General features: G+C 39.4%; 1 protein-coding gene across 1 annotated transcript in view; it reads right to left on the reverse strand.

Moving 5' to 3' along the window:
• The window catches only part of PKP1 (plakophilin 1), a 48,791-nt gene extending 36,734 nt beyond the window's left edge, over nt 1-12,057 (reverse strand). Inside the window, exon 1 of the mRNA XM_083508558.1 lies at nt 11,632-12,057. Coding sequence (XP_083364684.1) covers nt 11,632-11,848 — 217 coding nt within the window. The 5' untranslated portion in view covers nt 11,849-12,057. The remainder of the gene's footprint in view (nt 1-11,631) is intronic.
• Nucleotides 12,058-14,065: the final 2,008 nt, after the last annotated feature.

The following is a 14,065-nucleotide window of genomic DNA, read 5'->3' on the forward strand; positions in this document are numbered from 1 at the left end:
AACTTTCACTTTGCTTCCGTTTGAATTTTTTGCATAGTGTACAATTACTGACCAATGCCTTCTTTACCTTCTTCATCCACAAAAATGGGAAGCTGTCAAAATTTAACTGTTAAGGCAGCATAATGTAAACTAATGTCCAAAATTATGAGAAGTGGGGCATGCAACAACTGCTTCAGAGGAAGTGCACATGAAGTCAACAGTTAATCAAAGTCCATTGTATTGCAATGACATTTTACTCCAATGAAATGTTAAGTTAGGTCCATTAATTTCAATGAGTCTACTCTGAGTAAAATGTTGTTGACTACTACCCACTGAGTTTCAGTTATTAGTAATCAACAACAAATAAGCAACAAAGTCCAACTCAGAATAAACCAATTAAAATTAATAGAACTAAGTAATCCTCATTCATGTCAATGACTCTCCTCTGAGTAGGATGAGAATTGGATACAACCCATGCTGCACATAGGGTTGGGGCACCACTAATGACTACTTCATATGTGGCCAAACTAAACATAAAATTCTAAAAGAGAAACATGTTCTATTTGTGGCCTCTAAGGTCAAACCATGAGCAAAGGAATGAAGTCTTCCTGGTGCATACATATGAAAGAGCCCCAATGATGCTGCAAATAACTGTGGGTGATGTCCAGCATTAGTCATGCTCAAAACAGACCCACTGAAATAATTAAAGTAATTTACATCCATTGATTTCAATGGCTCTACCATGAGTATGACTTAATTGGACCTTGTCCTATAATTTAACACTCCTATTGCAGAAATTGTGCATTTGCTGTAGCAGATAAATGTCCTGAACCAGAACAAATATCATTGGATCAATGGGGGAAAATAATCATTGGATGCCCAAGACTTTCTGCAATTAAGCTAATTGTGCATGTTTAGTGCTTTGTTGTTATATATATATATATATATATATATATATATATATATATATATATGAGAGAGAAGCTGAGAATGTTGCCGCACAACCTCCATATATATATATTTTAATTAAACCTTCAGCCATCTTTTGTTCTAGGAGGTTGTTCTTTGGCTGAGGGCAACCTTCTGGCCAACAGCAGAAGTGCTCCATAGAAGGGGAAGAGAAGGTGGAGTTTCATTACAGGCTTAGCAAGTTTCTTCAGCCCAGAGCACTTTTGCACCAGCTTTTTGCAAGTGTATTATTTAGCTCTATGAGAACAGGGAAACCCATTTGAAATTAGACATGCTAGAAGGAGGAAGGAGGCTGGGTTAATTCCATTCTCAAAGTGCCTGGATGTACTATGCTGAGAAAGCCTGCGTGGAACGTTGATTACATGTAGTATAATGCTCCCAGGGCAAGGGCTAAGTATGGGCTAGTGATACTAACTGCTAATACTAAGCAGGTTTGGGTTGGGTCACTGCCTGCAAGGGAGACTACCTGGGCATTCTGTGTAAGCTGCCTTGAAAGGATGGAAGAAAAGTGGAAGAGAAATGGATGGAATGTAGTAAAATAAAATAATGGAGTAGCTTCACAGTTTTCTGTGGCATTAATGTTTGTTGGGGAAGCAGCTTGATGCTTTTGCTACAGAAAATATATAAAGGAGGAATTGGGCCTCCAAATTAGGGAAGGGAGAAATTCACACTTCTGAAAACTATATGCAAACTGAAACACAGCTATTCTTTGAAATTCATTCTCAAGATTTTGTGATGTAGTTCTTCAATCTAGAAATGGGTACACAAGTGTGTACAGTGGGGAAAGGTGCACAAAAATGCACCTATTAGTGAAAACTACACACAAAAATGCTTTATTACAGGGAAAACTGCATGGAAATATGTGCATATTCAGCAAAATTGCACACAAAATGTGCACTTAAATGATGATGAATTTTGGTGAGGCCTTAAAAAAAAAAAGCATACAGATGTGTTGAAATCAAACTTAATGTAAGAAAAACAAGAAACCGAGAGAAACTGAAATTGACAGATGTCTCCATTTCCTACAAATACAAAGTGGACACATCCAGGGATTCCTGACTCATTGCATTTGCCTGGCAGAAGTCTTCAAGCGCTTCAAGGAATGCATCTGACTTTCACATTTCACATACCCACAGAGCAAGCCCTAGTATAACTATAGGAAACACTGTTACTACAGAAACAATAAAATAACTCTAAGGCTGCAATCCCAGCCCCACTTACATGGGAGTAAGCCACACTGGATTCAACAGATCTTACTTCTGCACAGTCGTCCTTAGGATTATGCTGTAAACCAGGAAACTAGCTAGTTGTCTTTGAGCAAATCAGTGTCTCTTGCCCTAATTTCCTTCACTGGTTGCTGCTGTAAGGCAAAAATGCTGTTTCGGTATCCATTTTCTAGTCTGCAGTTATTCTAATGGGCACAGAACCCACTCTGCATTTTTCCTGCACATGGAACTCTGGTGGGTTTTGCAGTTTATTGCAGTTTAATTTGTAGTGCTGTATATTTTCTGAACATGATCCCCATTCACAAATAGCTTAAACCCGATATAAATTCAATGCTAAAGCACATTGCCTCTGTGGGATGGGAATAGCGTCACAGGACCAGTATATAAAACAGCATTTTCTCCTTCTCTTGCTCTCTTAGGTAGTATACCTAAAGGAGTGTCTCCACCCCCATCGTTCAGCCTGGACACTAAGGTCCAGCGCCGAGGGCCTTCTGGCGGTTCCCTCACTGCAAGAAGTGAGGTTACAGGCAACCAGGCAGAGGGCCTTCTCGGTAGTGGCGCCTGCCCTGTGAAACACCCTCCCATCAGATGTCAAGGAAATAAACAACTATCTGACTTCTAAAAGACATCTGAAAGCAGCCCTGTTTAGGGAAGTTTTTAATGTTTGAAGTGTTATTCTGTTTTTAGTGTTCTGTTGGAAGCCGCCCAAAATGATGATGATGATGATGGATGCTGAATTTATAGAAATAAATTGGCCTTATAAATCACACTCACACATTTCTTTGCCCTAGTCCTCTGGGAATAATTTTATAAGGCAAAACTCTTCTGATATGTATGTGGTGCTATAATCACATACAGGACTTTGTGTTCATTTCATCAGGTCCCCACAAGTAATCCACCAGGTGTCACAAATACATGAAAGCATTTGGGTTCTCATGGGAGAAACGATGTTATCATTTTATCCTAATTGACACCTAGTGAACCATGTATGGTCCCAACATGCAACAAAGTGGGTCCTATTTCCCACCCAGACTCTGTCAGTGAGAACTATACTGGTTCATTCATAATCATCTTTCCTGTGTGCACCATAATGCCAATAGGGAGAAAAATATATGGCACAACTCAGCCCACTCACTTAGTTACTGTAATGCGTAATCCCTTGTAGAAGCAAGGTCTTTGATATACAGACAGATGCTTACAAGGTTCTGGAGTGCGGGAGACGAGGGTTGCTGATCAGCCAGGTTTTACAGGCCCTGCCAGAACTGAAGGATGCCAGACAAACCTAAAAAAGAAAACTTCAGCAGAGTAATTTCTGCTGTTCAATTTTGTAGAACAGTGTAATAAAGCAATGTGCTGTGAATGTAAATATATGTTTGCAGCACTGTGTAGGGATCTGCCCCTTAATAAGAAGTGCATGGAGGTGACTGGTGCCATTTTGTAAAGTTGCATGTGTTAAGTCTGCACATATGTGCACTGTTCCCCGCCGTCACCATTCAGCTGAGAAAGCCAGTCCAGAGGAGAACTGACCCCCTTCCACTAAGTTGAGTCTTATCTTTTCTCCCACTTAACCTCTCAGGGTGGAATCCCATTGGAGGGGTGGACCGAGAATAAGATGTTAAAATCTAGACAAATCTTTTGCATACTGGCATGCGCAATCTGGATAGATGATGATGATGATGATTACTATTCTCATTACTATTATTATTGCTTTCTGCTTTATCTGTGAACTAAGATGGCATTCATCATCAGAAATGAGCAACCACAAAGCATAACAACAAAACCAGAAACTAAAGCAGACAAACAACTTGATCCCTTTTTTCAAAAACATTGCTACTTGTTGAAGAAAGAGGCAATTAGCCTGAATTGCCAGAATTTCTGAAAACAAATATTGGCATGCCGACTTGTGTTTGTACTTTGCAGCATACCTATAGCTCTGGATTGCTGTGTGTGTGTTTTATAAAGACATGTGTCTATCCAGCTGGTTAACCTTATCTTTGAAATGGAAAGTGATAGACAAAGGTTAAGCCACAGTTCATGTTTAGAAAGATATCAGCTGTCCAGGAATCCTGATGGTACTGAAGGAAAGGACACACATCTGGAATCTCACATGTGGGCATTCTCCACACCTTTCTGCACATTACTAGAATTCATTTTTGTTATCAGCTGACAGTAATTGGTGTTGTGAGACCAAGTATTTTGTATTGTGCAATCCTCTACTCATTTACATGGGTCCCACTGAAGCCAATTGGGCTTACTTCTGAGTAGACATGTATAATATTGCACTGCAAGGCTCTCATGAAACCCCCAGTGGCCCTGCATTTTTAAAAACCTGGTTTAAAAAATCAAACATTTAATAATAGCAACACAGTGCTATAGTGTGTTATTAGTGCATTTAACATGAAAAATGAAGAGAGGTGCACAGTGAGTGATTCATTATCCCAATGCATTTCTGAGTAAAAGAACGATTGCAATAACTAAAAGCAAAAGGGACTAAAATGCAATGTGAAAGCAAAACAGGGTTGTAAAATATGTAGATGGCCAGCATTTGGGGAAGCAAATGTTATTTCTCTTTAAAAGTCCTAAACTATGCACAAATGTTCTGAGGCAATGAGCACTCAAAAGATGTTGATCTTTGAAGCATGTGACACACCCTAAGAGACTTTGACACTATTTAAATTCTTAACATATAAAAAAAATCTACAGTGGTACCTCGGGTTAAGTACTTAATTCGTTCCGGAGGTCCGTACTTAACCTGAAACTGTTCTTAACTTGAAGCACCACTTTAGCTAATGGGGCCTCCTGCTGCTGCCGCACCGCCGGAGCACGATTTCTGTTCTTAACCTGAAAGTTCTTAACCTGAAACACTATTTCTGCGTTAGCGGAGTCTGTAACCTGAAGCGTATGTAACCCGAGGTACCACTGTAGTTTCAGTCCTTCTATATGGATTTTCAGCTTAAATTATATGGTGTTGTGGATGTTCTACACAATTTTCACCTCATGCTACTTGCCTGTGGTGTTGTTGTTGTTGTTGAGGAGTCATGAAATGGCATTACTATCTAAGGATCCCCCTCACAATTTGGGGAAGGGCTCAATCCCCAGCATCTCCAGGTAGGGCTGGGAGAGAACCCTGTCTAAAATCCCAGAGAGTCACTTCCAGTTAGTGTAGCCATTACTGAACTAGGCAGACCAATGGCATGACTCAATATAAGACAGCTTCATACGTTCCTAATCTGCACATGAAGCATATAGCATTGACCAAGGTGTGCCATATTGTCTCCAAATGTGCAGAGAGTCTGAGTTCATGTGCTGCAGTTTCATCCCTTGCAGCCATGATAGGCAGTACATCTACATTCCCAAGCATTAGTAAAGATCTGACCTCTTCTACTCCTCTTTAGCTGTAAATCTGGAAGATACCAATCGAAGAAGCACGATGATACTTTCTGTCTACAGTAGTACCTCAGGTTAGAAACACCTCAGGTTACAAACACTTCGGGTTACAGACTCTGATAACCCAGAAGCAGTACCTCAGGTTAAGAACTTTGCCCCAGAATGAGAACAGAAATCGCGCACTGGTGGCGCAGCGGCAGTGGGAGGCCCCATTAGCTAAAGTGGTACCTCAGCTTAAAAACAGTTTCAGGTTAAGTACGGTCCTCCGGAACAAATTAAGTTCGTAACCAGAGGTAGCACTGTACTTAGTTCACATACTTCTTTTCTTTTTGCCTTTGTCATTAGTAACACTTTCCAGAAAAATAAATAAATACTTTATGGATTCCTTTCATTCATGTGAGGAGTTGCAAGTATCACCAATATTATTATTGCTCAGCATCTAAAAATTATACTAATCTGCACAATGGGGGGGTGGGACACCTGCTTTAAAAATGTTATGCTTCATATGTATATACAACCAATTGACAACTGAGTAAACCTACAAAGCCTAGTGTGTGTTGCAATGAATGCAAATACATTATATTAATGTGGAACGTCAATTGCACAAAGGGGAGGTGGAGATGGGTGGGGCCAGGTTAGCACTACAGAGCCATTACCATTCTTGTTGCATTATGGGTAAGATTCAGCAAGACATATGCACTTAATTTCCATTTATTTCAATGGTTCAAATTCCGTGGTTGAAATTTTCCCATGGTAACTAAAGAAGCATTGCAAGTGCTTACATTTGGCCTGATAGATGTAAAAATATAAAGTATAATATATATGCTTAAAACAGGTAGCATACAGATTCACACTTCAGTAAGACATCATTGACTATTGGCTAAATACTCATTTTACCAGAGTATAATATATATAATATTATACATATACAAAGTATAATAGCTTTTTACCTTTAATATGTAAAATGAACCTAAGATGCCACTGATCAGTGACAAGCAACTCCTTAAAAGAAAGGCTAAGGAAAAACCCAAAATACGTCTTCCTTAAATTCACAAATCTTGATTTTATTCTGTTTAATAGCCATTTACAACATCGGAAGCTCACATTTACTGATTGACCAAGGCAAAATCCTCCTTCCCTCTCTCCTTGTACATTGATGCAAACTGCCATTGCTCACCAAAGATGCTATCTTGCGACCATGCTTTCCATTTGCAGAATCTCCATTTATCTGTCTTGTTCAACATTATCTACATTGCTCAACAAGCTATCTACAATGATAACAGTTAATCTAAAACCAATCATCATGACATCATGACACACACAAATGTTTCCTATTATCCAGAGACTATTAAAATGTCTATAAAAACTGAGTTTGTGACAGCTTTCTGAAAATTAATGGACTTTATTATCCTTACGAATCTATCCATTGAGAAAAACTGTGTTATTTCCTTTTCTACAATGACGTCAGTCACCTATGTCTACTCCAATGTAATAATTCTGTTCTTAGTTATTATTTTTACTTCTATGATAGATGCTCAATTTAGGCTTAATTTTGGATTCCACTTCTTTTGCACTTTATGTTAGCAACCTTTCAGGCAGGCAGGCTGCCAGCAACAGCTATTTCTCTGCAATTTCTTATCTGTGTTCCATCAGCACTCTAGAGAGATTGCCATCCAATTTTAGCAACTTACTGTTGCTCAGATGTTAGTTACACAACCACTTTATGAACTTTACATCCATCAAATACTATCCTGCCATAAATCATAAGTTTGTAATGTACAATTAATTTGAAAAGGGTGTGTATCCCTTATCCAGCCTAAAAAAGAATTCTTTTGGGGTATTGGTATTTTCTGGACAACATCTAATAGAAGACCAATGCATGAAACCATTTTGTTTCTCAGGAACAGAAGGTCTGTGGGATTCATCTACAACTCCTAAAGGAGATTATGTTAGAAAGCAGATGACATATTTTCACTAAAGGTTTACTCAGAGTAGATCTACTGAAATTAATGGACCCAAGTTAGCTGTGTTCATTAATTTCAACAAGTCTACGCTGCATAGGAATAGCATTGTGTCAAAATTGAAATATTGATTCTTTTAGAAAACATGCAATAATTTTATTGAATTTAATGTAAATTATAGAAATAAATACTTTGGATTACTGCTCAAAACAAATGTGTAAATAACCCAGTTGATGGATTTAAGATACTGTGTTTTCTGTTTTTACTAGATAACATCCGCCTAGCTGATCCCACTAAGCCGTCATTCTTACATAAAAAGTAGACCTAACATAATAAACACAAATTCCAATTGTTGCTGTATTGGTATCCTGAAATGCCTTTTTAAACATGCAGGGTGCGTCCAGTGGGTATTTATTGTGGGATGGCATGCTCTTCATGTGTGCAATTATTTCATTTCATTTTATTTTTTGCGGCATGCATGCAACATTGTTGACATCAAAATGTCAGCAAAGACTTTTCCTCGTTTAATCCAGATTTACTCTTCCCAGTGGACAATCCAATAAATTCTTTTAAAAACAAAAAATTTGTGGAGTTTTTTTCTTTGTGACAGGAGTTTCAATTATATCTCAATGGCTGTTTAAAATATTAAGCTCTCATCTGGAAGCACTGACACCCTTCTTCTCCACAACACAGAGTTCTGTGTCTCTTTTCCCAGTGCTTTTCTTAAAACTGAAAAGCAGCCTTGGAAAGCTGTGGTTGGAAGCTGATGAATAATGAGGGAGGGACTGCTTTAACCCTTCCCTCCCTGCCATTTGTCCTTCAACCCCAAGTTCCTTTCCCACTCATATTGGAAAAGAAATAAGGAGTCAGTCACAAGGAGATGAGCAACTCAAAGGAATGATCCTTAGCATATTCCATAAGATCAGAAAACAGCTTGTCGGGAGGGGGCAATTTTTGGTAGACAAACTAAAGGAGTGGAATGGGGAAATGAATACTTCACTTTCACACTCTGCAGCTCTCAAATAAAGCCACATTAGACTGCTTTTTATTTTAAAAAGACAAAATTCGGCCTCAGATGCATATGTGATCAAAAAGAAAGAAAGTGTGAGCCATGTCTTTCAGAGTTCTCCTTGATACCCAAAACCAAAGCTGAGAACATCTGATGTTTGATTCAATCTGTGCTGCAACTAACCACTCCTGTTGTCATAGACTAAGGTTGCTGGTACAAGCTTTTCAGAGCAAACCAAGTTTATGAAAGGCAATTCATATATTATTATTTTCCAACTTGGAAATCAATCTATTCACTGGAAAAATTGTGTAGCTAGCAAGGGATTTTAACACCCAACAAATGTGCTGGGTCATGGTGAATATCCTTTCCTCAGCACGTACATCAAGAGCAAATAATTTTTTCACCCAGTCTCTCAAACGTGAAAAAGTCATACGCAAAGTGTCTTTCCAGAAGTTCGCTGTTGAACTTCAACACCGATCAGTCCAAGCCAGCGCAACAAGGATGACAGCAATAGTAGCCCAGAACATCCAAGGGGCCTTGATCTAAGTAACTGTTATTTATCTCTTGAATAAAAATTGTCACATTTCTAAAAACTAGCTAAGCCACTTTCCCATAACACTTAACCAACCAACTGAAGTCTTAACTATAACAGAAGCTGCTTACAAAGGATAGCCTTGGTGCAAAAGATATGAGTTACAAGGAGCACACTGTTTTATCAAACCCAATTGTGAATAAACAGGTGACCTATTTAATCCCAGGAGGATTGTTTGGGGTACAATTATTTGTTTATAAGCATCTTTAAACTGCCTAATATTAACCGGAAAAACCCTCTAAGTGTTATACAAAATAGCATTAAACCAATAAAACAGTACAATAAAAACAGAGGCAAAACATTAAAAACCCATAAAACCCTATTAAATAAAAACAAATGAAAACAGGAATTCAGAAATGACAGTCCAAATCTTGTGGGTCAGGGAACGTTTGGATAAAAAGGTATATCATCACAGGAAGTCTGAAGCTGCTAACAGATGATGCTTTGTGTATGACGGACAGAAGAGCATTCTGCAGTGCAAGGCCAATGACAGAAAAAGCCTGTTTTGGGGTCACCACCCTGTGATATTTGATAGGGTCAGAGCCCCAAGTAAACTTTCCTCAGATGATCCAAGTGATCTTACTGGTCTATGCAGCAACAGGCAATCCTTCACGTAACCTGAAATCTTTCATTTAACAGAACATCAAGGGGTTTATATCCACACTCAGTTGTGCATAGCTTTGCTGAGTGACCATAGGCAAATCCTTTTGCCTTGCTATGCATAGAGGATACACAGAGGATAGCCTTTCCTGATAGAATCCTTTGCTATTTTGATCATGGAATATATGGATATCAATGAAAGAAATGCCAAAAACAATTGCTTCTTGTCACACATTACTTCACTCTTTGCTTTTAATGGAGTCTTATCCTTTCCAAAATGAGCTGAAATTTACAGGGCCATGGGTCTGGCTCTCAAGTCTGAGATATGAAGGACAAATTATCTCACACACGGATAAGATGTTAAGACACAGCTCCACAGTGTTCTTCAGCCAAGTGTCCTGCCATGCAGACAAGAGTGGCATGTCTTGTTGGCTATCCCTAAGGACCACCAGGGACATAATGCACAACTACCTGGCATTCTGCTTCATTTTAGGATTCTTAATTCACATAGTTAGTTGCTTCTCACAATCTCCCTACAATGCATACAATCTGCTGGAGTAGTTTTAAGTATAAATTCCTCAAGACTTGAGTCATGAAAATACAAAGTACATCTATAAATGTGGTTTTAGCCTGAATGATTCACTCCCAAAGATTTTCAAAAGAAGCAGCAGCAGCAGCTTGAAATCATGAAACTTCACTGTCTCATACATAAAGAAGGTGTGTGTTAAAGTGCTCCCAAATTAGATTTTTAAAAACCTCATTCTTTGAATAACAATGTCATGAACTGGGGAGACAGAAGGCAAGGCTTTGGGGTTTGCTCAATAATCTTAGAGCACTAATTAAGAACAGTGATGTAAAAAGCAAAAAGCCACACACTTTGCTTAATTGATATATGTGTGTATGTGTGTTTTTCAAGATCATTTGCAGTTTAAGGTGTGCAGAAGTTGACACACGAGCTGTAAAATAAAAACCAGGGGGTGGTTAAATCCAACTAAGTTATACTTCTGGAGGTACCATTGAAATCAATAGACTTGGGTTATGTAAATCTATTGGTTTCAGCACGTCTGCTCTGTGAATGACTAATGTTGAATATTCTTTCACTGTCTGGAAAGTTACAGAGTACTTAGATCAGTGGTGCAAATAAGTAGTAACAACATTCTCTGTTTGACAGTCACAGCAGATCTATGGACATGCCTTAATTTCAACCAGACAACTTTCCTGCTGGGGTGCATACCATTTCCAATTTGTAGATAAATAGACTTGAAATGCTGTCAAGACTCCAGATAATATCAAACCCTTGGATCTAAGTTAAATTGTGCATTACAAATCTCATTGGTTTTAGTGGGAATTGCTTGACTTCTATGATTCCATGACTCTAAATTGGAATGGTTTCCTCTCCTGCTGAAGTCCATGGAATTTATCTGTGGTTAACTTTCGCAAAATTGTACCAGCCATTCACGATAGAATTACGGGAATCTTGAGGATGAAACTGGCTAGAAGATGTTCAGCTCCAACCTATTTCATCTCAAAGCAGAAGCATTTGCTCTTAGCACCACCTTGCAATTCCATATTGCACAATCTACACAATCCAAATCAAAGTCCTTCAGCTTAACTAGATTCCCATGGCCTATCTTGAAACCATTTCGGCACTAAGCTGCAAAACTACTGAGACCGGGATCCCCAAATCCCTAGTTATCCCTCAAGATGTTGCAAAACTTCCTTGGTATCACCACAACACAAACCTGCCAAGAGAACCAAATGGCACCAGCTGTATTGACTCCAGTGGACAATGCCCAATACCACACATTCTTAAGCTCAAAGAACCATCAGATGGGGCAAGCGCTGTACAGCCAAATTTCTCACACTCAGCGGTCATCCCTTGTTAATCAAGGAGTGATAGGTATTTACCTCGGTTGGAGTGTCCTGCTGCATTCGATGCTGATGAAAGGGAGGTCTTTTGCTTTTGCCGTTTCACCGTCATCATCACCTGCTCCTGGACCCTTTGTTTTCCTGTCCCCCTAGTTTTCAGCTTGTGATCCGAGGGCAACGCTAGAGTAGAATTGGCCTGGTCCTGGAAGCACTCATAAGCCAGTGCTGTTTTCAGTGGAGAAGGAGAGTGAAGCATGGTTGCAGATGGGGTGGCAGTGGGTGGGATGTCACCTGTCTCTCTTTTGCGACTTAAAAAACAAAACAGAAACAGCAGTACCAAAAAAAAAAGAGGTCTTGTTCGGGTGTAGAATGTCAGGGAGCCCTCCTTGCCATACGTCCGTCTGCTGACAGCTGCTCTTTCCCCACACTCTGCTCTCCTGTGTGTGAGTGAGCAGGCACGCCCTCTGCTAGACTGGATATACAGCCTGAAGACTATGTCTGCACACACCCACTTCTGTACTCTGCTTGCAGATCTAAGGCAACACAAGACACTCATCCAGGTGCAAGAGAGCTGGTGACTGCGTTGTTGCTGCTATTTAAGTGACTGTGCTTTGAAAAGTTAACATAAATGTAGCAGAGGATTAGCAACCATGGCAGGTGGGCAGTGTGGGGTAAAACGTAACATCGAGGTTGCATCTTACATAATTTTACCTTCTCCTTTCTATCGCTGACAAAAATGATTGCTCTGAATAATTTTAATTTTGGCATGTTTCCCTCATTGTACCTCATTAATACCTCCTACACTGAATAGGGATGGGCAAATCTGTCAATTGCAGTTTTTTCCTTTTTCCACTCTTGTTCTCCACATTTCCGTATCAGTTAGTGAATATTTCAGTCCTTGTTAACATTCAGCAGCATTTTACTGCAAGTTTATCCTAAAATGCACGTCTTTGCATGAAATTCTGCCTAATACATATATTTCTGCAAAGCCATTTCCCTTAATATAATGTATTTTTGTGTGCTGTTGTCAAGAATATATGCATTTTAATGTTGACTTTATCCACGTATATGCATTTTGTGTATACATCCATTGATTGGCTGAAAAACTGCTGCAAAATTTGGAGAAGCGTACATTTTGAATAATGGTTGTATTTTAGTTTGTGTATTGTTCTGCGTATTGCTTCATTAATCAATGCAAACTGAATTGAATTTCACCCCGTCCCTATCTTTGAATGAATCTTTATTTTCTTTCCCATGCTCCAAATTAGGTCACTAATTAGCAATCAGGTGTTTCTTGCTAATCCACAAAACAATTCCAGACATATTGATTGCAGAGAGAAATGGTGGCAGCAAAGAGGAACCGTGCCTGAATTCCACATGGGCTGTACCATAAATGCTCTAAAACAGCTGCTGCAAAATGGTCTTGAAAATGAGTTATCAGCCTACTTTAAGGTTTCTGTGGGTTTCACTGAATCTTGCCCCCCCCCCCATGCTTTCACCTACTTAGGCTTTTGCCACTCCTGTGGATTTGGGGTTCAAAAGATCACTAAGAGCTCTGGTATAGTAAGGAAAAATTATGCTGTGTCCTGCTGGGATGCGCACTGAGTGAGCAGGAGGCCTCAACCCTCCACCAGACTCCCAGCAGAAGGAGCAGGATGTGGAGGCAACAGCAGATATCTTATTCTCACTGTGGGGCCAAAGTGGGGCTTCATTTGCTTCTACAGAACATGTCCAGTAGCATTAGAGTAAGAAAAGTGATGAGGTAGCTTTTTAGGTGATATGCCAGTGAGGGGTGTGGAACCACATTGTATGAACTGAAAGTAATGTTGCATACACACTGCACATTTAAGAGTACATCCAAAGTGTATTCCCCCCCCCCCCCAAGAATTCTGAGGTTTGCTGAGCTAAGGGTGGCTGGGAACTATAAATCTGTGATGGGGTAAACTGCAATGCCCAGCGTTGGTAGGGCATACAAGGCTCCGGTCATGGAAGTTAGAGGATAAGGGCTGGAATGACCAGGCAGTTATCCATCAATGCATTCTATTAATTACACTCTGGTCCCTCTTTTAATTCAGACTGCTCTGTGGAACGCAATGGATGCGCCTAGTGTCAGAGCGCTCCGTTTCCATAATTTTTATACAGATTCCAGCACCCCAATGTTTATAAAACTATGGGTTGAAAAACTCAGCTATGTATACCTTGGCTCCAACAATGCTCTGTAATCTCTTTCCAAAAACACAAAACACTTTGTCTCTAGTGGCAAAGCTAATTTTGTTTCTGTTTTTTCATCTCATTCCATCTATGAATAAAAATAAGCTCCCTACTGCTTAGGAATGAACATTGTTTGTTCACTAAATAGATTCAGCAAAAATATGCTTGTGTATCTAGAGAAAAGGGTCATAAAACAAACACAGATGAAGGATTATGTGCATATTGTTTTTTAAAAAATTATTAGAACTTTTCCTTGATTTCC

The sequence above is a fragment of the Podarcis liolepis genome, assembly GCF_965112155.1.
Source record: "Podarcis liolepis genome assembly, chromosome: 6".
NCBI lineage: Eukaryota > Metazoa > Chordata > Lepidosauria > Squamata > Lacertidae > Podarcis > Podarcis liolepis.